The 25,850-nt window shown below is 40.6% G+C and overlaps 1 protein-coding gene across 2 annotated transcripts in view; it reads left to right on the plus strand.

Annotated features, from left to right (window-relative positions):
- The window catches only part of NOCT (nocturnin), a 37,684-nt gene extending 12,500 nt beyond the window's left edge, over nucleotides 1–25,184 (plus strand). For both annotated transcript variants that reach the window (XM_078676778.1, XM_078676777.1), the window contains exons 2-3: nucleotides 12,567–12,839; nucleotides 18,343–25,184. In XM_078676778.1, coding sequence (XP_078532904.1) covers nucleotides 12,567–12,839; nucleotides 18,343–19,178 — 1,109 coding nt within the window. In that variant the 3' untranslated portion in view covers nucleotides 19,179–25,184. The remainder of the gene's footprint in view (nucleotides 1–12,566; nucleotides 12,840–18,342) is intronic.
- The last annotated feature ends 666 nt before the right edge of the window (nucleotides 25,185–25,850 follow it).

Here is a 25,850-nt window from a genome sequence, read left to right on the forward strand (position 1 = left end):
TCCAATTTGATCTAAGCAACGGGTACTTTATTTTCAGCCCACATTTTGGCTGCTTTTTGTTGAACTTATATTTTACATTGGCAAACTTGTCTTTTACTTGCAGCCTGCACCAATTATTTCTCACGTCAGGTCTGCGTTTATTTCATGAGTGCTGCCCTGTTTTTATAAATTAAAGTTTATTAAATTGTTTGCACACAATCACTGTCTTTCTATTCTAAATAACGCTGCTTTCTTTATGTGCATGTCAAAATCAGATGCCCCTGTTGGAATTGTTTTTCGGCTGTTGACCTCCCTGTGAATTCTGCTCCTTGGCGTGCACACAAGGGCCAGATTCCCGGAGCACAGCTTCACAGAAGTTTCACTATCTACAGCAGCAAATGTAAAGTACAACCCAGTCGTACAACGAATCCATTGATTGCCCTGCTTTACCTCTTTCTACTTATGCTTCCTACATGATTCCATGACAGACTTTTCTCATGGAGGGATGTCGATTTTGGTGGACTTTTTTTTAAAGGGGACTCAGTATATAAACTCGTCTTCTGGTTAATAATCCCATATACAAATTCCATATACTTTAGGCGCGAGGCCAGGAAAATCACCAGCCCATATTGGATACTTTTACATTTTTCCTTTTAAATTATATGTATATTTGGGTTGTGTGTATGTCACACTCTCGATTGTGATAATTCCAAAACTGCTGATTCATTTCAAATCTAGTTTCCCTCAGTCCGCATCCTTCTCACCCTTTCATTGTTCTTAATCCTTTTTTCAAACTTTTAATATTACATACGTTTTTTGCATTATTCCTAGACGCTGCATTTTACTTCATTTACTTTTTGCAATAAAAAATACCCAAGGGTTCAATTCCCCGCCTCGGCGGGTCTTGGGCTCAAAATTCCTCGAACCTGATAATTCTCACCTCGGTGCCTATTCCAATCATGGAGTCCCACTCTGCAACTCTGAGCAATAGCTTGCTTAATCTCCACAACGGCCCCCACAACGCTAAGGATGCCTGGCCTCCACCTTGGGGGTGCCCAGGAGTGGACACCTCACAGGGAAAGCCAGGATGGGTTCCACAGCGGTATTCGTTCAAGCGCCTTGAGACCCTTGCGGGTGAGTAGTGCGCTATACAAGTATCAATTTACAAGAAAAAAAATTGTCATTCGATTATATAAACACATATGTTTGCGCTTCTACTGAATTTTTGTTACCTAACATGGAAAATTACATTTTAAGTAGACTTAATAAAATATTATCATTTACAATACCAGTAGCTCTAACTTTCACAAATGCGAGACCGATTACATTGCAAATGCTTGTTTAGCCTTGGAATCGTGATCTATTGTCTGTGCGTAATGCTAGAACTTTTCATGCTAACACAAGGTCCAGAACCTGTTCTAGGGCGCCCCAAGGGTAGATGGAAGGAGTGAGGAGTAACATGCGTGCCCTCAAGGTGGGCATAGGACTACTGTCAATGTCCTGGTTGTCACACAATGTTGTGGTGGCAGCATACTGAGTTTCTGTGAATCTTCAGTATGGACAGACCCGTTTCTCTGTGTCCTGAGGGAGAGCATAGTTTACTGACCTTCTCGTGTAAAGTTCCACTTACATATGAACTCTTGACCGTGTACTGATATTCCGTATGTGTCTAGTGCATGTGTGTACTAGATTGAAGCGTGTGTACTTTTAGTTAGACCCTGTGTGTGTGTAAGACATCATGAGTACTAGGACTAGTGTGATGCATTTTTGATGACCCCTGGATAAGCATGGCACAAGATGGAGAAGTGGGGTTTTGGATGGATACAGACTCTCCAGCATTTGTGTTACTGAAGTACAGAGAGGCAGACATTGAAGCGAGACAGGATAGAGACATGTATACCTTTAGAAATTCAATGAGGTCCTTCTTAGCAGAGGGCTGCTGAATGTTTCTTCCTAAAAGTGCCATTTGGTCGATGATGGAGGGGGGGAGGGGTGTGGAAGCAGTGGGACTTCAGTTTCTGTTATGCAAGGTAAGGAAGTTTCTAGGTAGGTCCGGACATTTTTGTGACCCAGATTACTGCTTCATGAAGGCTAACTAGCAGCCAGGTGTTGATCTCACATTTCATTGTGCTCTTGTTTTAGATACTTCTGCTTGGAGCCAGTATTATTGCTACCATCTGGCTGTGTTTGAGAACCGAAACCGGTTCTGAAACTTTAGCCCGGGGATCCACAGTCTGTCTGGAAAATGTATATAAATGTGGGATCAACACAATCTATTTTTGTTGCAGTTCCAAGCACATCTTAGCTAAAGAAGGGAGTGTTCTGCAGAGTACTTTAAGGACTACTGTTTGACCTGCACTGGTATCTGCATGATAGCCATTTCCCCAGAGGTGAGGGTTTAGCACCCAAAGTCTGCCCTTTTCTGCTAGGAGCCCAGTGAGTCTGCCTAGAGGCCTACCTGTCGAGAGCCAAAAGGCGAGTGCCTGAACCTACCAAGAGGAAAGATTGACCAACAGGAGAAGCCCTCGAAGCCCCAACATGAGGAATACCCAAATGAAGCTGACTGCCAAAAGATAGCAAGCCAGTAGCAACCAGTGTTGTGCAGAGGTCCTCTGGTCTCCTTGAGCTGTGCTCCACTGAACTGCCCCAGTGCTTTTAGCTTTTTAATCCATTGTGCCATCCATCATCCTGCACTATACTGAAGAGACTGGTGCTGCTGATGTCTGAGCCAAAGATCCCTCGTTATTACCAAAGTAGAAGCTTTGATCAGCCTGGAGGCCAAAACTACCAGACACCCACCCACTGATGACCCAGCCCACAAGCTGCACCTGCTGTGTCCAAGTGCCCTTGTGCTATGCATGCTGAAGACAAGTGCATCTGTGAGAGCCTGCCGCACTTCGGCCCAGTCATTCATGTTTGGAGTGAGGGCTTTGGTGCAGCCCCCACAGTTATAGAGATGCAGTCACAGGAACTCTGAAGGCTCATGTGCGCACCACCAGAGCTGCATCTCCATTGAGCTGGTAAAAGCAGACCCGGACTGTCAGTAGAACAAGAGAACAAAAGTACAGATAACTGGGAACCATATTGAACTGTTTAACAGTTTATTTGTGAAATTAAAGTGCTTTGTTTACTCTTACAATATAAGCGCTTGGGTGGACAATGTTTTTGTCTATTGATCGACTTAGTTCTGAGCTCTTGTCACTCCCCCTCCCCCAAATGCCTCCATAAGAAGCCTTTGACTTCTTACCCTCACTACTGAGTTAAGGTGCCCATGGCCCAGTTTGCAGTACCATAGTAGGACAGATTCCAGTGGTTAACGCCCTCCATCATTGTGGCCCAGTGGCCCCTCTCTGCTCTGCAGCCACTCCAAACAGGGACTGACCACGAGGTTAGGCAGGGTACACAAAATCCTGCTATTTTTATCATTTTCTGGAGTGGGGACTGCTATTGCAATATTGATCTGGACGTTTACCTGTTATTTTTGATTCATGATTAGAATCGCTCTCCAGACTCTAATTAGCTGTAGACCTTATTCATTACTATAAAAAGTCTGCGGTGCATTCCCCTCACCTGGGATTTCCACACAAGGTCCAGGCTACTATGTCACTTATTCTGTCAAAACTCGATTACGCCAATAGCCTCTACCACGGATCATCTGTAACAACTATGAAAAGACTACAACGGAATCAGAACTCTTCTGCCAGACTATTCTTACACATAAAGCCACAGACCCACGTTTTCCATGCCTTGAAGGCCCTACATTGGTTACCAGTTGCCACAAGGTCCACATTCAAGCTGCTTTGCATCACCCACAAAGCGATAAATTGAACAGGGCTGCTTTTCATCAGGAATACTATCGCCAAATACATACAACAAAGGAACCTCTGCTCCAAACTGTGATTTCACATCCAAATCTCACCAGACAAGAAACCTCCTCTGTTCAAGCAGCCAAGCTAAGGAACTTTTTAGCCCCAAACATAAGATCACGGATAACTACCTTATCTTCAGAAGACTACTCAAGAGTTGGCCCTTTCCCTCATAACCACCATACCCAAACATTAATATACAGCATATCCCTGTGTGTATATAAGCAGTTATTTGGATTATATATGTGTATCTGGATATGCATATTTCTGTGTACAAAAATCTTGAATATAAATATATCGATTTTCATTAGTTCTGCTTAACAATTACTTATGGTTATATTTTTCTATGTTTAACATGTATATAGGGCACTGCATAAATAGGTAAATTTTTATAAATATTCATCTACACTTGCTTCACTATTGGGGGAAAATATATATATTTGAAGTACAGCAACACTTGAAAGTCTGAGTTTATTTAATACAGCGTACATCTCGATGTATTACCTTACTCATACATACATACCTTCCATGTACTTATGTATTTTTATATTTATTACTTTATTCCTGATTTAGCATCTCCAATGCACTAGCCTATATCTCACCCCATACCTCTATCAATATAACCTCTACTTCAACTCTGGCTCTTCCCAAACCTCCGTCTACTACACTCTCCAATGCACTACCCTATCTATCACACTATACCTCTCTCAATATAACTCTCTACCTCTACTCTCTGACTACTATGATCCCAAAAAGAACCCTTTCTAGACTCTTTCCTACTCCACCCTTACTATATTCCCCAAAATAACCCGTTCTAGACTCTTCCCTCCTCTACCCCTCCCTTGCATCATCTAAAACCTCTTTTATTATTCAGATCTCCCAAACAAGCCTTTCTAAACAGGCCTCGAAAAATCACTAAAATGTTACTCAACCTGCAGGTCTAGTGACTTAAATATTCTACTCAACCTATTTGTAATGCTCTTGACCCATAAACTGGTTTCTAATGATGTGATCGTGGGCAAATAACTAATTGAGCTGCCATTTTCTTCATTATCACATATGAGAGCACCTTCAAATGTACAAGTTCAGCATGTCTGCTGTACAAAATACTTTTTTTATTTAATAGACAAAACTTTCTTCCCATATGCAATACAAATCTAACCACATATAGAATACAAAGGTCCCCTGACTTGCCTCTTAGTTCATTAACAGCATTTTCATCAGAATGTTTCTCAAATCATGTTTAAAAACTATCACTTTAGCAAAAACTTAAAGTGGTAGCGCACTGTCACTTGTAATCGTCAGATATTATATTGAAATGTCCACACACTTTCCCACTGACATGACATGCAGCTTACACTATATAGTGTACAAACAATGTTCGGAAATAGTTTCTGCAAATGTGTGTCACTTGCACATCACCAAGTAAAGTGTTTTGGTTTGTTTTACTCCTATTAAACTCTGTTTGCAACACACTTCTGAATTAAAAAAAAACTGCTTTTGTAATTCCTGATATATTTGTAATGTTCATTTACAGGCTATTTATATGAATGTTGTGTTGGGGTTTTTTGTCAAGTGAGCTGTCTGAAAATGTCATTTTTATTTTACTGTAACTCTAGTAAGAGAGAAAAATAAACCTTATTTTCCAAGCAGCAATTAGTTAAAAGGCAACTGATATTTGACCTATTTCCTTGAACAGACAACAAATGTGTCAAGATAAAAACAAGATTTAATGGCATCTTTATTGCTCATTCACTTTCTTAATGAACAGAATACCTATTCCTTTCCAGCCTGAGTTTACTCGCCAGATAGGGCTAGTGGGTAATAAAAATAACTTGACCTGATAAAATGTTACTCGCAATTGTGAGTGGGCGAGTCGATTTTTCGAGGTCTGCCAAACCGTTCCCTCTGACTCTTCTCCCCCCCCCCCTCCCCAAGTAGACCCTTACTTTCTTCTATCACTCAACTATCCTTTTCAATCAAACAGACTCTCATATCCACGGCTCAAATTTATTTAATATTTCCCTATACCAATTCACCACTAATCCTGTTTGGGTTCCTGAGTAGCGTACTACACCCGGAAAAGCGCGTTGATCCCTCATCAGGGGTAGTAAGGGCTATAAAAATGCAATTACTTTTACATTCATTTTTAGGTCGAACCTAGACAGTGCTTGCGCTGTCTCCTCGAGACATGTTGTATATACCTTGTGGGTTTACAGCCCCCCCATTGCTTTTCATCTGTTTCTTTCAGTGTCCTTTAAAAATCCTTGGTTCCAAGTGGTTAATCTTTACTATTTGTCCCTTCTTTTCGTTGGTTGTTCACTCCCACTGAGCAGCACCCCATTACATGTAGCCTTATTCGCCTCCCATTTTAACAACTGTAAAAGGGACGACTTTCCCTTTACAGTCCTGCCTTGAGTGCACATTGCACGCAGCCCCTCTCGGATCCCAGCAGCCGAGCCAGGCACACTGCGCTCCTCCTCACAAACTCCTGCAGCACTGTAGGCTCCTGTCCCCTTGCTTCTAAGGTGTTTGGTGCCCGGGTGGAAGGCCACCTCCCTCCTCCTTATGCTGCCCATTGGTGCATTTGTTTTCCTGCCTTGGCACAGCCTGCGGGGGTTGCTCAGATACATTGGGTGGGACAGGTATTCCTTACTCTTGTTGCAGATGGCCAATGCTGAACTAAAAGTGGTATTTTAGCTCATTATCTCCAAGATGTGTTGCCTTTCTGTTGCTTCTGGCTAAATATCTGGGTCGGTACTGAAAATCTTCATGTCTCGAGTCTGCTGTTATTATTTTCAGCTGCTTCATAGCGAAGTGGACTGTACCCCAATGTACTTATGGTGTGCCTCTGCCTATCCCTTCTGTGAAATTCCACTCAAAGCCTAAGCACTCCAACTATGTTACTTCCATACCTTCGCTTTCTTATCCGCTCATCCCTACATCTCCAGCTCCAGCAAGCATCTCTCAATGCTTTTTTTCATACATTTTCTTTGCCTGGACACGCCAGTCTAGATTCTCATACCGTGGACACCCAAACTCTCACTTTTTTCTGCCACCCCATCCCCTCCCTCAGCCTCTGCAAATAAACACAACAGAAGTGAAAGCACTGGCATTGTCTGGGGAAGTTTCACTTCAAACTGCAGCCTACGTATTTGTTATCTTCCAGATGAACTTGCACTTTTCCTTTTGTGTTGACTCTTTTAAAGGTCAGCAACGATGCTTTGCCTGGAGTGTTTTTATGCGAGCTGCACAGAGGCACTAAAAACATGAACCTCTATTAGATCCCATTTTATTTTATTTATTTTTGTTTTGTTTTTTGCTTTTTTTTAAATTGAGCAGTGAACGTGGGTTTATAAAGGGGTGAATGTCCATGCAGTTTGGTGCAACACATTGAACATGGCTGGGGTTAATGTGGCACTCAGCAGTTTAGAAAGATGGCACGCATTACACTCTATTGAGCTGGGGATCTGACGAACTATGCACTTGTCCAGCTTGGGAACTTGGGTGCCAGAATGGGGGTCCTGCAATGTCCAGATGTTGAGTGCTTAAAATTCAATGATGCAGAGTGTGGAGATCATCCTATCACCCTGTCAGGACATGCCGGTGGCAGTTCTTTACTGCATTACTACTGGATCTGCTGAACTTTAGCCCTGGGCTCATAGTTTACATGAGCACATTGACATTATTCTGTGCATTTTTTGTATGTTGCTAAGCTTAGTACAAAACCTGCATGATCAAAGCCCTCACCTGCTGATAACCACAGCATTTTATAATAGGCAAATCTGGGTTTACCATTAGTAGTATTTCTTGATCTGTTCAGCGCTCCTGCGTCCATCAAAGTAGTCTGGTATGAGCTTATTATAGGCTGTACTTTTTAAAACATTACTTTCAGCCATAACACTCCATTATGTACTAGACCAATAAATGCAAACTCTATGCTCATTATTTGCTGTTCTCTCACAGATTTGTAGTTATTTATACAGTACAGGTGGATTGATGGAAAGCTTGGAGAAAAAAGGTTATCGCTGTTAGGCTTCTCTGAATGCATTTCATCAAATAGTAGTAACTGTTAGATAATGAATAGTTTGGTAAAATATTGAATGCTAATACAAAGGAAGTAATATTTGGAGTGTGTACCTTTTGGAAATGTTTTAAATGTCTATAGATGTAATTGGGTTAATTTTAAAAGGTCATATTTTTACAAATTGTTATATGATCTAAATAAGCTACAGCCCCTTGCAAATGAACTGCCTGATGAGGAACATATCTTCTCATCCAATTAAGGCTTACATCATTGTTCGTTCCAGCCCAGATGTTTTACAATCGATATTGTGTTGCCCGATTTATTAAATTGTGTTACAAGGGTTTCAGGACTATGAAAGTTGGTGAAAGTGTTCTTGAAAATAGAAGCCTAAAAACCTAAACATATCAACACAAATTGAAGATTGTGACGAAAGCGATGCTGGCTAGCACGGCTTTGGTTTGGGATATTGGGACAAAATGAAAAATCTACTTGCCCACTCGCTATGGCGAGTCAGATTTTATGAGGTCGAGGTTTTTTCAGCACCTAGTTGTCCATTCTGGCGAATGAGCTTAAGCTGGAAGGAACAGGTGTTCAGTTCATTCAGAAAGTGAATGAGCAATACATCTTATTTTTATCTTGACACATTTGCTGTCTGTGCCAGGACAAACTAATTGTTGCTCTGTCCTGTCAAGTGAGCTATCTGACAATCATTGAAACAAAAATCTGTAAGGTTCGGTTTTTGTTTCTAATGCACAACACTTTAAACAGGTTGTAAATTAATAGTACTGTTTAGTTTCTACTCATCAGTAGGAGCTGCACGTTTGCAGACAACAAACTTAGGATGGTGCTAGACTGATTCCATACTTTGGACCAGCTTGCTGACAGTGCCACCGTTAGCTGCCCTAAACTCAGACAGAGAGAAAACAGTTCTGGCAACTACTGAACATGACAAACCTGTTCCCTCAGGAACAATGGTGACAGACTTAGAACGTTTCGCTCAATCACTCGTACTCTTTTGCTCAGAGAAATAAACAAATAATACATGAAGGAATGTAAAAAAAAATAATTATTGAACTGTAGTGATTCTTGTATAGAAAATATGTGCTGCAATGATTAATAGACGGAGCAGACAAGTTATGAGTGTCAAAACAGTGAAAAAAACGAAGAGTTCCACTTTCTTGTTGGGACAACATATATATGCATACATATACAGTATTATAAGAATCTAGCGTACACCTATAATGCAAACCCGCCGTGTCTAGGGTGTGAATATGTGGTCTGCCAAGAACCCCCTGCCTCCCCCCTCCCCCCAGATGATCTAACCCCTTAACCTGGTGGGTAAGAATATAGGACCCTGTCTTGGTCACGAAGTGGGCAGTTCTCACAGAGATATCTAGTCAGTTGCTAGGCGAAAACATCTGCATGCAGGGACCCCTCAAAATCAGCAGAAGTGTCCCCTCTGATTATATTTGGAAACATAAGGATATATATATCTCCTTGCCTGGGGCTGACATTGTGATCAGGCTGCCATTGTTTGTATTCCACAGATAGCTGCGTCGCCATATGGACGTAATAACAAACACATTTGTTTCACAAGCGTTTTGGCATTGCACATAAAGCCAAGGCAGTGTGATAGTTTTCTCACAAAGTTTTTTGTGTCAGCAAGGTCGGTGTTTTTTTCAGAAACGAACCCAATTTTCACATATGCAAATGTGTTAAAAGAGTGATGTGACAAAGTGAAGGCAACTTTAGGAAAAGACAGTGTACATGTAAAATGTCACTATTTCCTACCAGGTCTAACATGGGCACATGACAGTATAAGTATTTCAAAATATCAGGAATTAAAATGTGGTTTGTTTTTTTGTCGTTTTTTTGTGTAATTCGAAGTGTGATGCAAACCAAGATTTAAATAGGAACAAAACATATCAGAAAATCAGAACACTATGATGTAAAAAGGAAAAATATTTGCAGAAACTCAATTTCCAAATATTGTACGCTATTTAATTTCATCAGTAAAAATAAATGTCAGTGGGTTTGGTTATGGCCATTACAATGGAAAATCTGCTGATTGCAAGTAAGTGTGCTACCACTTCATGCTTCGGGTATGCATTTATTAAAAGTGATAGTTTTTAAACATGATTTGAGAAATATTCCTCTCTCCGTCCTGGTGACATTGCAGTTAATGACCTAAGATGCAAGTCAAGGGTCATGTGTATCCTAAATGTGACTAGATCTGTGTTGTATATGGAGCAAAGGTTTATTATAATAAATCAAAAGAGTTTTTTTTTTGTACAGCAGACCTGCTGAACTCTCATATTTGAAGGTGCCCGAATATGTGATAAGGGCCCAGGATTACATAATTTCAAGCCAGTTTATGGGTCAAAAGCATTATAATTAGGTTGAGTTGATTATTGACGCCACTAGACCTGCAGGTCTAGTAAATGTTTTATGTTTTTTCGAGGCCTGATATTGTAGAAAATGCTGAGTTGTAGAAATTAGTATTCGCTTTTATTGGATCATTAACTAGGTTTAAATTGGCAGAAAATGAGTCTGACCTTTTTATTATGACCCTTTGTACTTACAAGCATATTCCTAAGCAATGTCTTGTACAGTACAAAGGAGCAATATATTTAGGCTGTGGGGTTTTAGGTTTAAACCTATAATAACTGATAAAACCCCACTGAAAGAAAAATAGCCCTCACCGGTGAAAACATATAAACACTGAAAAAACACCTGCACAACCACAAACTAAATGCCATTCAAAGAAAGGATAAAGAAAGTGAAAGAGTCATTTTGTCCTTACTGAAGCGGTCAATAAAATGTAACTTTGTTATACAAGCTAGCAGTAAGAAAGACTGGCTAACATTATTCTGCTTGAGTTTTGTTCTTTAGGGATGCCACTAAAATATTGTTTCTTCCTTTTACTTTTTTCAGTTTTATGGCCTTTGGTCTAAAGATGCAGGGTTTAGTTTCACGTTTTAGGTTTAGTTTAATTATTTTATAAACTGTAGAGAATCAGGACATATCAAACTCACATTTGATATTTTGGCTGCATTTGATTCTTTCACTGATATATAAAATGGCTAGTTTCATAAACATCTTTACTAATATGTGTCATCACATTTACCCACAGAGAATGGGTAAAAACCCTTAATACATCAGACCATAGTTTCTAGTGGGTCTGTATTGATAGTAGGTGAATTGCCAACACCTCAGACTTTAAACATTAAATTCAAGGTATAGTGACAAGTATATATATCACCAAGCATCTGGGATAGTGGTGAAAACGTGACACCAGACTTTATGAAAACATGGAACGCAGTGTCACTTGTTATGCTCTGCAAAAAAAGTTCTTTCCAAGTTCAACAAAGATTGGAGTGATATTGTTTGTATTTGTAGTGATTCAGCTACGTATATAAAAAACTTTGTGTGATGACCTGTCAAAATTGATACCCGAGCTGTAGTGATTCCCTGTAGGAGATCCCTGCCACTTGTTAGATGGTATGCTGAAAGCATCTTTACAATCTTCAGAGTTAATGAGGGTTGCTGTTGACTTTTTAGTCCATTCTGTTGCACTGTTCTCTTATGCCCAGGAACTAGAGCACAAATATGTATCATTTCGTGCTTTATGTGGCATCAAAGAAAGAGTCATCCCAACTGTGTCCCTTAGCTGATGGTTCTCAGCCCAAGGGGCTATGAATGCTGAGAGGGCCTTTTCACAGAAGTTTACATGGGAAGGAAAGCATGAGCGCACATGACCAAAGACTCACTGAAGAAGTATTGTATGGTGTATTACAATAAGATTAATTTGCAAAAATCTCTTTGGACCTCATACACTATACGTACACTGTCTATATACCATGTTCTTTCAGTGCAGAAAGCAAGCAATGATGAAAGCAAAACGTTCTCTAAACACCGGAAAAACACTTTTTCTGTTGTTTTTAGTAACGTGAAAATGTGTAACCACTGATAACAACTGTATTTTAAGATATTGAAAACACTGAAAAAACCCCACCAGAATTTACCAAAAATAGAAACTGAAAACAGGACAGCCTAAATATATTGTAACCAGTATTATGTGAGCCTCTCTGCACTAAATTAACCCCTTCGGTGCTGATGACGGAACCGCTCCGTCATCAGCCACGGTCGCGCTGTGCTGATGACGGAGCGGTTCCGTCATGGCCCGCCCAGCTCGATGGAACGCTCATGCGCGGCGCGAATTCCGCGCCTGCGCTGAGGGTTCTATTGAGCGGGGCGGGCCGTGACGGAACCGCTCCGTCACGAGCACAGCTCAACCGACGCTGGTGACGGAGCGGTTCCGTCACCAGCATGCGCCCGCCGCGAGGCCGCTCAAAACCCGTAGCACTGCGGCAATAGCCGCCGCAGTGAAGGTGTTAAATTACAATGAAAATATTAGCGTTTTATTCTAACTTTTTTTTATGCATCTTCTTTGAGATTAAGTAATTATGCACATTTGTAGGAATAATAAAATGCATTTAAAAAAGCCGCATCTTCTGTTGGACTAAATCCTAACTTAGATCACATCTATCAAGGCCCAGGTTAAGAATCCATATCACCTCCGGCCATACGGTATTGTCTCCGATGCCGCCACAGAGAGGTGAGCTTTATTAAATGTGAAATGGCCTAGAGTTTGCTGGACTCAATGTAACCTTGCCCTCTTATTTCCTCCGCAGCTTGTTCGATGGGTAACAGTACAAGCAGGCTCTATAGCGCTCTTTCCAAAACACTCAACAGCAGTGCTGTGCCCCAACCCCAGGAGCAATTGCAGAATCCACAAGATGAGGATGAACTTGATCCAATCGACCCAAAGGATCTCCTTGATGAATGCCAAGAAATTCTGAAAGCAAGACCTGCACGACTGCAGAGGAATTTCGTGAATCTGAGGAGCCTCTCCAGTGGTGACCAGCATCCCATTCGAGTCATGCAATGGAACGCTCTAGCTCAAGGTATGTGTGTTTAAAACCTTAAGTCTATCTGAGTGTTCAACGTTTGTGATGAGCATATAAGTTCAAAGAAATAGTGAAGGAATCTTTAAAAATCGACAAAGCTTATAATTTACAAGGACTGGAAACACATTTCGTAACAACAGTGTTTATAATTATAAAACATGACTGGCTGTCAAATTTTAAATGCACTCTATTAAACGAACGGCACACCGGTAACACCGAGTTACCAGACCACCATCAAACTCAGTGTCTCTTGTTCAAACTATTTACGATAATCTATTCAGAACTACTTATACACCTTTCTGAGTTGGAAGATGTCCTGACCTTAGACTGGCTAGTAATAAAAACACTTATGGGGCCTGCTTGAAAAAACATTCATACACCAACAAGACAGCTGGGACAGAAACAGAGAAAAGCAATGTTTAGCTGTGTGTTTATAAACTCTGTTAGCCAGCCATCAGTAAAGACAAGGAGCCCGCCAAAAATATCTTCACAGTATTTCTTTGGTAGTTGTCAGGCCCTAACTTATCTTATAGGTGTGCGTTAAATGAGTCCTCTTTGGACCCTCCTGTGCATCCAATATAATATATAGATTTACAGCGTTGAACATCTCAAAAACAGTGCAGTCCTATGTCTTTAAGAAAACTTTCCGTGCTTTTGCATTTGCTTCGCATACGTTTTTTGTTAGTATTTTTTTACTCTGTCGTTCTGGCCTTTCCTCAAGTCCAAGTGGTTGGTAATGACTACAGTGCATGCTGTTGCTTTACATTTAGCAAAGGGACCTATTTCCACTGTCCCTTTTTAGGTCGAACCTGGGCTGCGCATGCTCTGCGAGGCATGCTGTGTTGAGGTAGGAACTTGAAGCTCCACCCTCTCTCCACCCACATTTTCCATTGGCTTGCGTCATTGTCCACTATGGCTGTTTATTTGTCAAAAGGCTTAGTAAACCCTCTTTAGTACTGCCTTGTCTCCGTTTGTAACCTCACATGGCGACACGCCTGTTACATGTGTTGTTGTTCGTTTGGCTTTAACTACAGCCTCTGAGCACTAATTTCTCAAATAGCTTTGACCTGCCTGATGTTGCAGGCAAGACACGCGCTCTCCTAACGCTTTTTAAAATTTGTATAGCACACATTTGCAAGCCATTAGGTCTCGCATTTGTTACAGTTTAAGCTATTGGCATTGTAAATGACCATGCCTTTTATTTATCTGTTTTAAAAACAGCACATAAATAAAAAGCTTTTGTCACCTATGGACCCGGCTCCCCCGCAACATCTCACTCTAGTTACGGAAGCCATTTACCCAGTAATTCTGAAGACCCTAAATGCCTCTATCACCACAGGAAAGGTACCCTCAGCCTGGAAATGTGCCCAGGTCGGAGCCCTCCTGAGACCCAAACCTAGACACCTCCAACCTGGCCAACTACCAACCCATTTCTCTTCTTCTTCCCTGGCTGAGTAAGCTGATTGAGAGACACGTAAACTCTACCCTAGTCCACTACCTGGAGTCAAACAACCTACTCCATGAATCCCAGACAGGGTTTCGTCCTAAGTGTGGGACAGAGACTGCCTTACTGGCAGTAACAGAAGAGGCCAGGAGACTGGTAGACCAGGGCGGCTTAGCAGCAATCATCTTGCTGGATCTCAGTGCCGCTTTTGACACTGTTGATCATACCATCTTGCTTGAGCAATTAAAAAAATCTTGGAGTGACGCACATGGCTCTCACTTGGTTCCAGTCCTTTTTAAAGGATTGTTTCTTTCAGGTCACTGAGGACACTGTAACATCTAACCAATGGTCTTTTAGCTGTGGGGTCCCCCAGGGCTCCTCCCTGAGCCCCATGCTTCTTAACTCCTATATGGCTCCATTGGCAGGGATAGTACTTCCATTCGGCATTCATATAATCACCTATGCAGATGATACCCAACTGGTGGTGGCACAAACCACCCGGAGGGTTCATCTTGGGCTCTAGGCACTTGCCTAGAGGCAGTAGCCGAATGGATGGAACTATCTCACCTTAAGCTAAACGGGGACAAGACAGAACTAATGTTCCTGGGCAAATCTCACTCACCCCCCTTGACACTATCCTGGCTGACCTATCTTGGCACCATGTCTGTTCCAAAGCAGCAGATTAAGAGCCTTGGCATATGGCTTGACACTCTGCTTCAACCATCAAGCCGCCAAACTCTCAGCTACGTGCTTTGGCCTCATGAGGGTGCTAAGGAAAATCCTACCTCTACTCCCCTTTCAGGCTTGCAGGATTTTGGTGCAAGCCCTTATCCTGTCCCGTCTGGATTATGGGAAAGCCCTTTATTTGGGCGCCCCTGTTGAAAAACTTTAAGTGATCCAGAATTGCATGGCCCGCCTGCTCCTCCGGATCCCTCGGAGCCAGTCTGCGAGCCCCGCACTGAGGACACTTCACTGGCTTCCCATCCAATCTAGAATCCGTTTCAAGGCTATGTGCCTGGCCCATGGAGTTATTCGGAAAACCGGACCGGCCATTCTCCACCCTCTGGTGTCCCCCTACCTTCCTTCCAGGAGTCTTCGCTCCAGCTATGCCTTCCTTGCTTCTACAAGGAGGGTTCAAAGATCCAGATGGGACTGATGTTCCTTCTCTTTGAATGCCTCCAACCTCTGGAATTCTCTTCCCCTCACTCCCCGTAGGGAATCCAATCTTCAAATCTTCCGTAAACTGCTTAATACCCACATCTTTAGTGCCAGTCACTAACTTGCTGTGCTCTCTTCTGCCGGGTCATAAGCGCTACGAAGCATCAGGGTAGCTACGTGCTATAGAAAACCTATTTCATTCATTTATTCATTTACAATGCCAATAGCCTTTTATTTACAAAGCCTTTTATTTATGTTCTGTTTTTAAAACTGATAAATAAAAGGCATGGTCATTTACAATGCCAATAGCGCAAACTCTCAAATGCGTGACCTGTTGCATTGCAAATGCTTGTTTACACACCAACCCTGCCTTATACCAATGTGTCATCAACTTACTGAGGCCAGTTTTGTTCACTTTGCTTTATTACCAGGACTTGTGGAGGCCTTTTCACGATGATACATTTTTTTGTATGTTGTCTTGCTGCTTTCTCCTTACTGGAATGTTAATTTATTAGTTCTTTTTTTTTTTTTTAAAGTCTATTTTGTTCCCCAAAAAGTCCTATCTTCCTCCACTAATATAATTGAAGACCATCTTAAAGCAGTGCACTTAGTTTCTTCTTAGTAATTGAGCCTGGTTTTGCTTCTAGAATCTTCTTTCAGTGGATTTCAATTATTTTTTTCTGTGCAGAAATCCCAATTGAGGTCACCGAGGCTAACACTTGTATCGACGTTGAAGGTAGTCTAGCTACCAAAGAAACATAATCATTTTGCATATTTGAGTGACTTGTTTCTGAGCGTTGCTTCATTCTTACGGAACTGGACCCAACTATTACAAATGTTGCTTTACCTATTGAAGGCCCATAAGGATCACCAGATTAGATCTACATAATGCTGTATCTGGTGTTCAACAAAATGCTCACAAATGCAAAAGTGGATTGGGGGCTAGTTCGGAATCCGTGTCCCCTCAGACCATCTAATAATCCCATCAATTAGTATTTACTGTGTTTACATATAGGAAACCAAGCTTGTAAGAAAGGAACTGAACCATTGGGGAATGCATGGGTAGCAATGCAGGGCCTGCATGCAAGAAAAGAGTACTTGTGACGGGGCCCTCTTACTTCTTAAAGGTGTACACTTCTTTTAGAATTTATAATGAAAATGTTTTGTACCTGGTTATTCGATCTGGCTGATTCCTTTTGAAGGAAAGGAAGAATCTAATAGCTCTGTATAACTGACCGATCTTCTCAACTGGGTTAGGTCTTAAAATACTGGTGATCCTCTGCTTCCTTGCAAGAGGACAGTAGGATGCAAAACACCAGACCACATAGCCAGAAATTGCAAAGCTGGGCTGCAGGCAGACTAAAATAATAGACTGTGATCTTTGAAGATTTTTTTGGCGGGTTGGGGGCGGGGTGCAGATGTGCAAAGCAACTTGATGACACTAGTTTAAAAACCGTCTTTGAACCCAATATCAGCATTGTCATTCGTTGTAGTGGGTAGTAAAACTGGCTATGTAGGGGTTGCAAATTTCTATTGTAGCATTGTTTGGTGGCTCTTTGTTTTTATGAGGTGACTTAATAACGTGGTATCCCAGTTGGGTCTCTTGTTTGAAAGGCATAACGAATTGGTGTCTGTCATCTTCTTGCATACCCAACCAATTGATTTGATTCGGATATTGTTTCAGGTAATGGATTTTCCCTTTTTCCCTTTTATATGATGATGTTCAATACTTGATTATTAGGACAATGATTCTGGTTATGATTACTTCAGCCCGAAAGGGACGTTGAGAGTAAGCACTTTCATCTTACTTGCAGCTAAATTGTGTTTCCAAATGATAATATAACCCTATGAGGTTAAAAAAACATATTCTGGCCAAAGCTCTTAGTTATTTTCATTTTAACTAGCATTCATAGGCAGTACCAATTTTCTTTTTTCAAACCCATCAAGCTATTGGAGAAGCGAGTTTGCACCTGCTGAATCCCAAAAAGCTCTGTTGTTCAGTTTAAGATGGCTTAAGTGCAGAGTGGACTGGGCAGTGTTGCTTGGCCAGCAAGGATTGTCCAAGTGGCACAGTGGTAACTAAGAAGGTACTCTCATACAGAACTGTTTCTACTATTAAGTAGTGTAATTCTGCAGCTGGTAAAACACCGAAGTATGCATAGTCTAATGGTAGAAAGAAGATTTGCAGCCTCTACTTTTCTGAGGATAGGTTGGAGTGCTGTGTTTTTGCCGGAGGTTTGACAAGTGGCTACTTGTTGGTGTTTGTATACATTTGTCAAACACTTTTCCATAAGGGTGTGGACAATTTCCTCAGTATTTTATATTACCTCCGATTCCTCGATACAAATGTGTTGGATAATGCTGGGTAGGCCTTTCAAAAGACCTGGAATTTTCAGATGCAGTAGTAACTACTAAAAGAGAGACACGCATACCTTTGTTATTGTTTTTTTTATTTTATTTTTATAGATACTGTTTTCTTTTCTGAAAGATCTTTCTCAGGTCTGCTTTCCCTCATGTTCTTTATCATTTCTGGGTCCCTATGTGGTTGGGAAATATCAGAGTACTGAGGATCACTGGCCCAGAGGTGCCATTTTACATTTCAGCCTGTAGGTACTACAGGGCACCGGCGAGATTCTGTGAACCTATGTGGCATGAACAAGTTTCCAGGATCTTAGGCTAGAAGATGAGCTTCTGCATTAGATATACACGTGCAGCAGAAACACCTTAATGATCACGAACAATTTTACTCTGTTTTTAATTTCTTGTAAATCTGTAGTTATTTTAAGGTGATTTTGCTTTCTCTTTAATCAAATAATCATTGTGCCATAATCTGCGTAAATGAGAGGTATGATAAATGTTTGAAAAAATGTTTTACTACCTTTCTGTTTTTCCATTTAGCTCTTGGAGAAGGCACAGACAATTTCATAAAGTGTCCCATGGAAGCTCTCAAATGGGAAGAAAGAAAATATCTAATCCTTGAAGAAATTGTCACTTATCGTCCAGTCATCCTTTGCCTGCAGGAAGTGGACCATTTCTTTGATACCTTCCAGCCAGTCCTCCGCAGGATGGGCTACCAATGCACATTCCTCCCAAAGCCATGGTCACCGTGTCTGGATGTACAACACAATAATGGACCAGATGGTTGTGCTTTGTTCTTTCTCAAAGATCGCTTTCAGCTTGTCAGTAGCAACAACATCCGTTTAACTGCTCTGTCCCTGAAAACAAACCAAGTGGCCATAGCTGAAACACTGCAGTGCAATAAGACTGGCAGGCTACTTTGCATCGCAGTCACTCACTTAAAAGCTCGGACCGGTTGGGAGAGGTTTCGTTCGGCTCAGGGATCAAACCTACTCCAAAACCTGCAGGATATAACTCAAGGAGCAAATATTCCCCTTATCATCTGTGGAGACTTCAATGCAGAGCCATCTGAAGACGTTTATAAACACTTTGCTTCTTCCAGCCTGAATCTGAACAGTGCATATAAGCTTCTGAGCCATGATGGACAGTCTGAGCCCCCATACACATCATGGAAGATTCGTTTGTCTGGGGAGAGTTGCCACACACTGGATTATATATGGTACTCCCAAAATGCCTTAAATGTTGTTGCTGCTTTAGGAATGCCAACTGAAGAGCAAATTGGACCCAATAGGTTGCCGTCATTTAGCTATCCCTCAGATCACCTTTCTCTAGTGTGTGACTTCACGTTTAGCGAAGAGCCCAACATACTTCTCTAATTAACTCTGACCGACTTTGTTTCTTTTTAATCCTACTGATTGGACTCCGGAAAAATGGGGCTTGTGCAAAGTAACTAATACATGCGATACAGCTGCCAGTGCTTTAGGCCTGCTGGACATGATCTGATCCTGCTAATAGATTGGTGCTTTTGGTTGAACACCAAGTCAAAACCACCGTAATGCTTGTTCATTTAGGGCCATACTAAATGGCCTGGTATTTTTCTGTCCATTTGGAACCTTTTTTTATATTGTGTGAGAATATTTCCATGCTAAAGACTGAAAACGTTTGCATTTTCATGAACAATGAAACCTAACATAGAAAAACAGACCCTTTCTGTGCATGGTACTGTCTTTTCATTGCATGTGACTGGAGACAGATCTTAGCACTTCATTAGGCAAAGCTGTACTTATTCCACAGAAAGGCCAACTTGCGACTAACCTCATACAGCTTAACTGCACACTATTTACAACTGATTCCACCGGGGGTTAACTAGTCAGTATAATTTTCTAAATTTGCTATTACCATCATTAATACAAATTTTCCTCGCAGGCTCCTGTCTTATTCTCTTAAGTATTCCAGTTTCTATCCACTCTTTAGGATTTTAGTCCACCAGGTCTTCCTCCGTCATATAATCTAGTACACCCTTGAGTAGACTGATACAATATGCCTATCTAGATAAACAGTTGGTATTGGACAGAAAATGGAGGCAAGCGAAGAACTTGTCAGATTACAATAACTGTTTCCAGAATCTATTTTTATTGCAGTTATCCATTTATTTGATTTCCCATTGTTATCTTTTCACCACATGTGGGTCTTCTCTTTGAATTGCTGGATGTACAAAAGAGAAACATGTAAATGTCTCTACACATTTACAGAATGTAACTAAATATTTAATTTGAGTGAAGAATGTTAACTTTAATATTTATCAATATAATTATGTGATAGTTCAGGCATCTGTATATCATATAATTTTTCTATGTAAAAAGATTCATGGAAAATATTTGTTCCAACGCTCTTGTTTTAAATAATTTTTCCTTTTACCCAAACATTGGTGCCACTATGCCCTTGTTCCATTTTCTGACAGCAAAGATGGGTTGAAAATAATAGATGAAACGCATAGATTAGTAAAAAGTGATATTCAAAATCATTCTTTCCGAACAGGTATCCTTGAACGATTTGGCATTTGCAATATATGTTGGCTGCATCAATCCGATTTCTTCCACTGGAAAATATAAACTGAAGATATACAGTGACATAAGCCCTACATGTGCGTCAAGTTGCTGAAGGTGGCGTATCTGAAAAAAGGTGCCTCGTTCATAAAAGTAGTTAATAATAATTTAGAGGTTCTTTGTTAACTACTTGCAGGGAGGTAATCTTGGAAAAACAGAGTGGCATTTGTGTCCTTGGTGCTTCTGCTCATAGAGAATATAGTAAGTTTTCTTTTCAATGCAGTAAGTAGGCTCGCTGAGAAGGGATGCTGGGTGAGGGGCTTGTGGCCTTTCGAAACACTCTGATTATTTTGTCATTATTGGTTTCATTTTATGTGCTATCCTAACTACCAGAAAGGAAATTGTGTACTTGCCAATATAAAGTAGGTTTACCTGAACTTATGAGAACTTTGCATTGCTAATAGTCTAACTGGAATTTGGAAATGCAAATCCTTTTTTGTGCAGTTAGATCCTTGGCTAAAAGAAGGCATGAGCATATGCCTTAATTGGTCAACTGATGCGCGACTTGTAGATGCTATGTTCATCTTTGCTCTTAAATTGGGAAGCTGTGCTTCTCCATCGTAGTATTTTCTTTGATATTAGCTAACTGTGTCAGTAGTGTGTCCCACCTAGGTTTTATATAGAATCTCCTCACCTGTCCCCATTGTTGGGGTGACACCGGTGTACATGGATCTTTCCCCTGCACCCACCTAATCCTGAAGCCAGCTCCTATCCTTAAACCTCTGGGATGCATTTCTTGATTTGTGTCACTCCTTTTGTGTGAAAAATGAGCCAGCCTAGTCACTGAAAGGCAGCCTACTAGTCTTTTAGTTAAAATATTTTCCTTTGTTGGGCGACAATTAATGTATTTTTAGGTTAATTGTATTTTTGTAACTTTAGTGCTATGTAGAACAATGATTGAACCCTACATCTTTTTCTAATATGGAGCGTCTTTACTGTCGCGTGTTTAGACGACTGTTTGAGGATACGTGCACGGTCTCCTTAACTGACCTTAGTGTAGGTAATTGTAACGATTTCTAACCGAAATTATATAAAACTACATGCAGGGCAGGTAAGCTAGATATCTACCTGGTGATTAGGCTTCTGAGGTGGTGCATCCTCCGGGAACCTTTACTGTTATATAGGCATTACCAAGTTTTAATTTTCTCTAACAAAAAATACTTCTCGTCTCTGGCTCCATCAAAGAGGCGTTTGAGTACACCATCTGACTCCCTTTATCAACTACTTTCTTTAGCCCATAAAAGGCTTTGCCCTCGCATTAACAGAGGCCTAGATCATGGAGTCTGAACCAGACCATCTCCCACCCCATGATACTAGTTCAGCGAACCACACTCGTTGAATTCCCCTGGGTTGTAGTAACTGGGTATATCCTTTCACAACATGGGGTTGGGGGGATGCGGGGGTAGTTCCCTCATCCCCCCCCCCACCTAAATACGAACATCCTCCCAAACTGTTAGCAGATATTCGACAGAATGCACACAGCCATCTATTTGACAATGACACTCTAGTCCCTGGTTAGCAGCCCCTACTATATCCCTTCCTTTAGACCCCTCCCCCATCCATCCAAGTTTGCCATAGTTCTACCAATACCCTCCCTAGATGAGGATGCGCTCTTACACACAATAGATACGTTATTTCAGAGGCTTCTCTTTGAACTCAAACTTTGAGTTGGTGGACTTGCCCTAAACAACTCATGTTAACAATATTGCAAATAGAATGTTTGTGGGCACACCTGTTACCATGCTTAGAAACATGGAAGGAATTGGGGGGGGGTTCAAGTCTTGTTCTCTCATTAATGGTCAACCTCTTAGGCAAATGTTAACTGGTAATTTAACTAGTATGTCAATAAAACATCTGTGGGAGGATGCAACATGCAATCAGACTCCATCTGACGTATTTTTAAAGACTTGAGTAAAGTAGAAGTCTTCTGTTTTTTAATTCATTTTTTTTGCGCTGTCTGCTGCCAGTCCCCTTTAATTTTTCTCAGTTACAGAAACTGACTTTTTTTTTTTAAGCTGTGCATTCCGGTCACCAGTGAGGGGTTCTTTTAGGAGTCGCCCTTAAAGTTTGCAGAGGAGGTTTCCTGGGCATTTGTTTCTGATGCCACTGACACCCCAATAAATTAGCAGATGGACTGATCTTTCACTCGGGACATAATCTTTTGCAGGTGTCTCCATTAGGATATACAAGCCTTCTCCCAGGAGCATCGCCATCCAATCTTCAGGACGTTGACAGTTTGGCTTCTAAACTATGGCACTCGTCAGTTGAGCAGCGTGTATTTTGACGTTCTAAAGACAGTCACTACAGAAGAAAACCTTTTACTATTTCAGAAAGATATTTGTCATGGCAGTAACTGCAACATAGATTATTTTTGGCAGTATAGAACATACAGCTGTTTTTTTCTTTAAATTATGAATACATAATGTTCTTTTAAAGCAATGCAGTGGGTGCAGCACTATTAAATAAATCAACTATTGTATGGAAATCCCAAAAAGTACTATCTAATCTTGTGAGCCAACCTTTGGGTCTTGCACAAATCAATACTCTAACCTTTAAAAATAATAATGGTTCTAACATTATCAAGCAATGATTCTAAAAAGAAGTGCTCTACTAGCAACTGATGTTTTAATTAGTATATAGTAATTGTGACATACCGTGGAATACTTCCAAAATGTTGTTCCAATTGAGCTGCTAGTCGACTTTTCTTTCTGCATTTCCATGTTGTCATTAAGCCATATTTGTGATGCTTGGGCAAGGTTAAGATCTTGGAACAATGACCTTTTGGGAACATATCTGGTCCTTTGCTCAGGGCAGAGTAGTTACGAAGTACGTTTTGTCTAGATGGATATTTTCATGGTGGGGTACACTCTACCAAACGAAGACACTGGCAGTAGCACTAACCATTTGCCTGAGAATTTGTAAGTGACTTCATTGAGATCAGTCCTATTCTCCTGCTACCGTCTGTGCTTAGATTATGATTTATGTTGGGGCTAATATGACCTCAAATCTCTCTTCAATCATTGGCCAATATCTGTGATCTCTGTTCCATGGATAATTATAGCTTTCCAATTTAGTTTCTAAACTTGTTTTTCTAAGGAACCCTTTATTGGCATGATTGGTTCTTGGCTTTATCAGTATTTTGTTAACCTGGGTATCTTCAGATGTGACACCACTTCAGATGTGACACCACTCCTTTTCCTACTTCAAAAAGAAGTTTGCTTGGCACAGAAGGATCAGAAGATTCTTGTGATTAAGACCCATAAAACAAACATTAACATCCATTGATGATAACGTTGTATTACCTGCTGTTTTTTCTTGATATTGTGCTTGGATTTCATACTTACTCCAAGCATACTGCATGCATCCCTTTTTTTACCCATGCTGAAAGTGTTTCACAAGAGTACCCTTTTCAGTTAATGAGCCATAGCAGTTGACATGTGTTTTTCATAAATATGTTAAAGTTAATATTTATTTGGAAAGGTCTGGCTTTCTTTACTGTAGCCAGAGGTTAGAATAGATGACACTCCAGCAAGGGCTGCTTCTAGGTTGGTTTAGTTTGTCCTGCTTTTATCAGAAAGTCTGTATTAAAAAAATAAAATAAAAAAATAAAAAACTGAGTTTTTAGTTCAAGTAAACATCACTTACAATGAAACTTTTACAACGCACTACCATCACAACGCGGTCATTACAAAGCAAACTATTACAACGCATTGCGCTGGGGGGCGCTCTAGGATAGGGAATACGTTTAATTTACTATCCAACACCTTCCCTAGTGTCCACGGGGACTGGAGTTGGAATAGTAAATTAAACTATTCACTGTCCAGCACCCAAAAGCGCTATGCGTTGTAATGGTATGCGATGTAAAAACCGCGTTGTAAAGGCAGGCGTTGTAATAGCCTGCGTTGTAACGTCATACATCCTTAGTTCAATGGAATTCTCATTTTGTTGCATGAAAGTGTATGCAAACTGGCGCCATCTGCCACCAAACATCTTATTGGTCCAAATTTTCAATGTTGGAAAATCACTGCACAAGCTTTAGCTCAAATTGTTAAAAGTTTAGTTTTTAAATGGCTTCCACGAAACCATTTTTAGCATTCTTTCAATCTGTTACCGATGTTTGAAAGCATTGTAACAAGACTTTTTATGATTCCACATCAAGTATTTTAAAGGGGCTTCTACGGTTGCATTAGGTATTTAAATGATGCACTAACCTTTCTGTTTTCACAATAAAATCCCCAAATAGGTTTCCAAAATAATTTGTCACTTCGGTTTACCTCTCCAACCCCCATAAGAAAATGTTGTGTGTTGTAAAGCAAAAGGTGTCTTGCAAGGCTTTCAGTGGAACATGTGTTTTGCATATACATATTACATCTTCATGTTCAGGGCAATGAACGCCATGTTACAAATATTGGCCGTAACAGGACAGACCGGTTATGTGCCTTCTATAAAGGTCCTCACTTCATCAGTAAAGATTATTTTTTTGTTCAGTTTCAGTGGAACTTCCTGCTGTCTTCAGGAGTTGTTTCTGAACATTAGGCTGTACTCAAATTGATGCTATGTTTGGATGAAAGTAAACAAAATGTTGTATTTTTCAAATAGAGATACATGATGTACATATATGTATGTTTACATTTGTGTAAGTCCGCGTAATGTCTTCTCAAAAAAGAAAATATTTTAATTATATTATTTATATACCATAACTTAAACCTAATTTATATAAGAAAATGTTCTCATAGAAGTCTATACCAATGACGCAAATAAATTATTCAACTTCAATTTGAGTCTCTTAGTTTTACATTCATGATGTGGTTTTATCAATGATGTTTAAATGTTGATTGCATACTAATGGGTGACCTTTCTAGAGTACGTTTTTGTTGAATTTCGATCCACATCAGATGTTTTCTTTACCCACCCCCCTAGTTTGGGTCAGAGTGACAATTGAGAGCAAATACGTGACCCATAATCTCAAGTGGAACCCAGGTAGCAAAATTAAATTCAAACAAAGCAATTAATTGTGTGGAAATAGTTGATAATCTGCTTCATATAACAACAATCCTGTTGATTAGACCATCGCAGACATACTTCGGAGTGCACCATTTTTTTCATAATGCAATCAACGGAATCTATTTTTTTCATCACTTTGCAATATCCACCTCCGATACTTATACATTGTTACTGTCCTGTACAATTAGCAAGCCAGTCCCTGCATTACGATTGCACTGCCTTTTTAATGATCCACCCGAACAGGGAGTTAGGCTTTTTCCTCTCAGTTTGCACAGATAACTGAGGGCTCTACTTTCATTGGGATTTTCTTTTATGGGATTTTTAGAATATGGGGATGAAGTGGTGGCCTCCTTTAGCACCTTGTAATAGGACCCTGGGTTGCCGGTGATCATTGCAGGGTCACCTGCTGCTGGGTCGTGGTGAAATGCCCAGAGCCTA

The sequence above is a fragment of the Lissotriton helveticus genome, chromosome 2_1 (genome assembly GCF_964261635.1).
Source record: "Lissotriton helveticus chromosome 2_1, aLisHel1.1, whole genome shotgun sequence".
Lineage (NCBI taxonomy): Eukaryota > Metazoa > Chordata > Amphibia > Caudata > Salamandridae > Lissotriton > Lissotriton helveticus.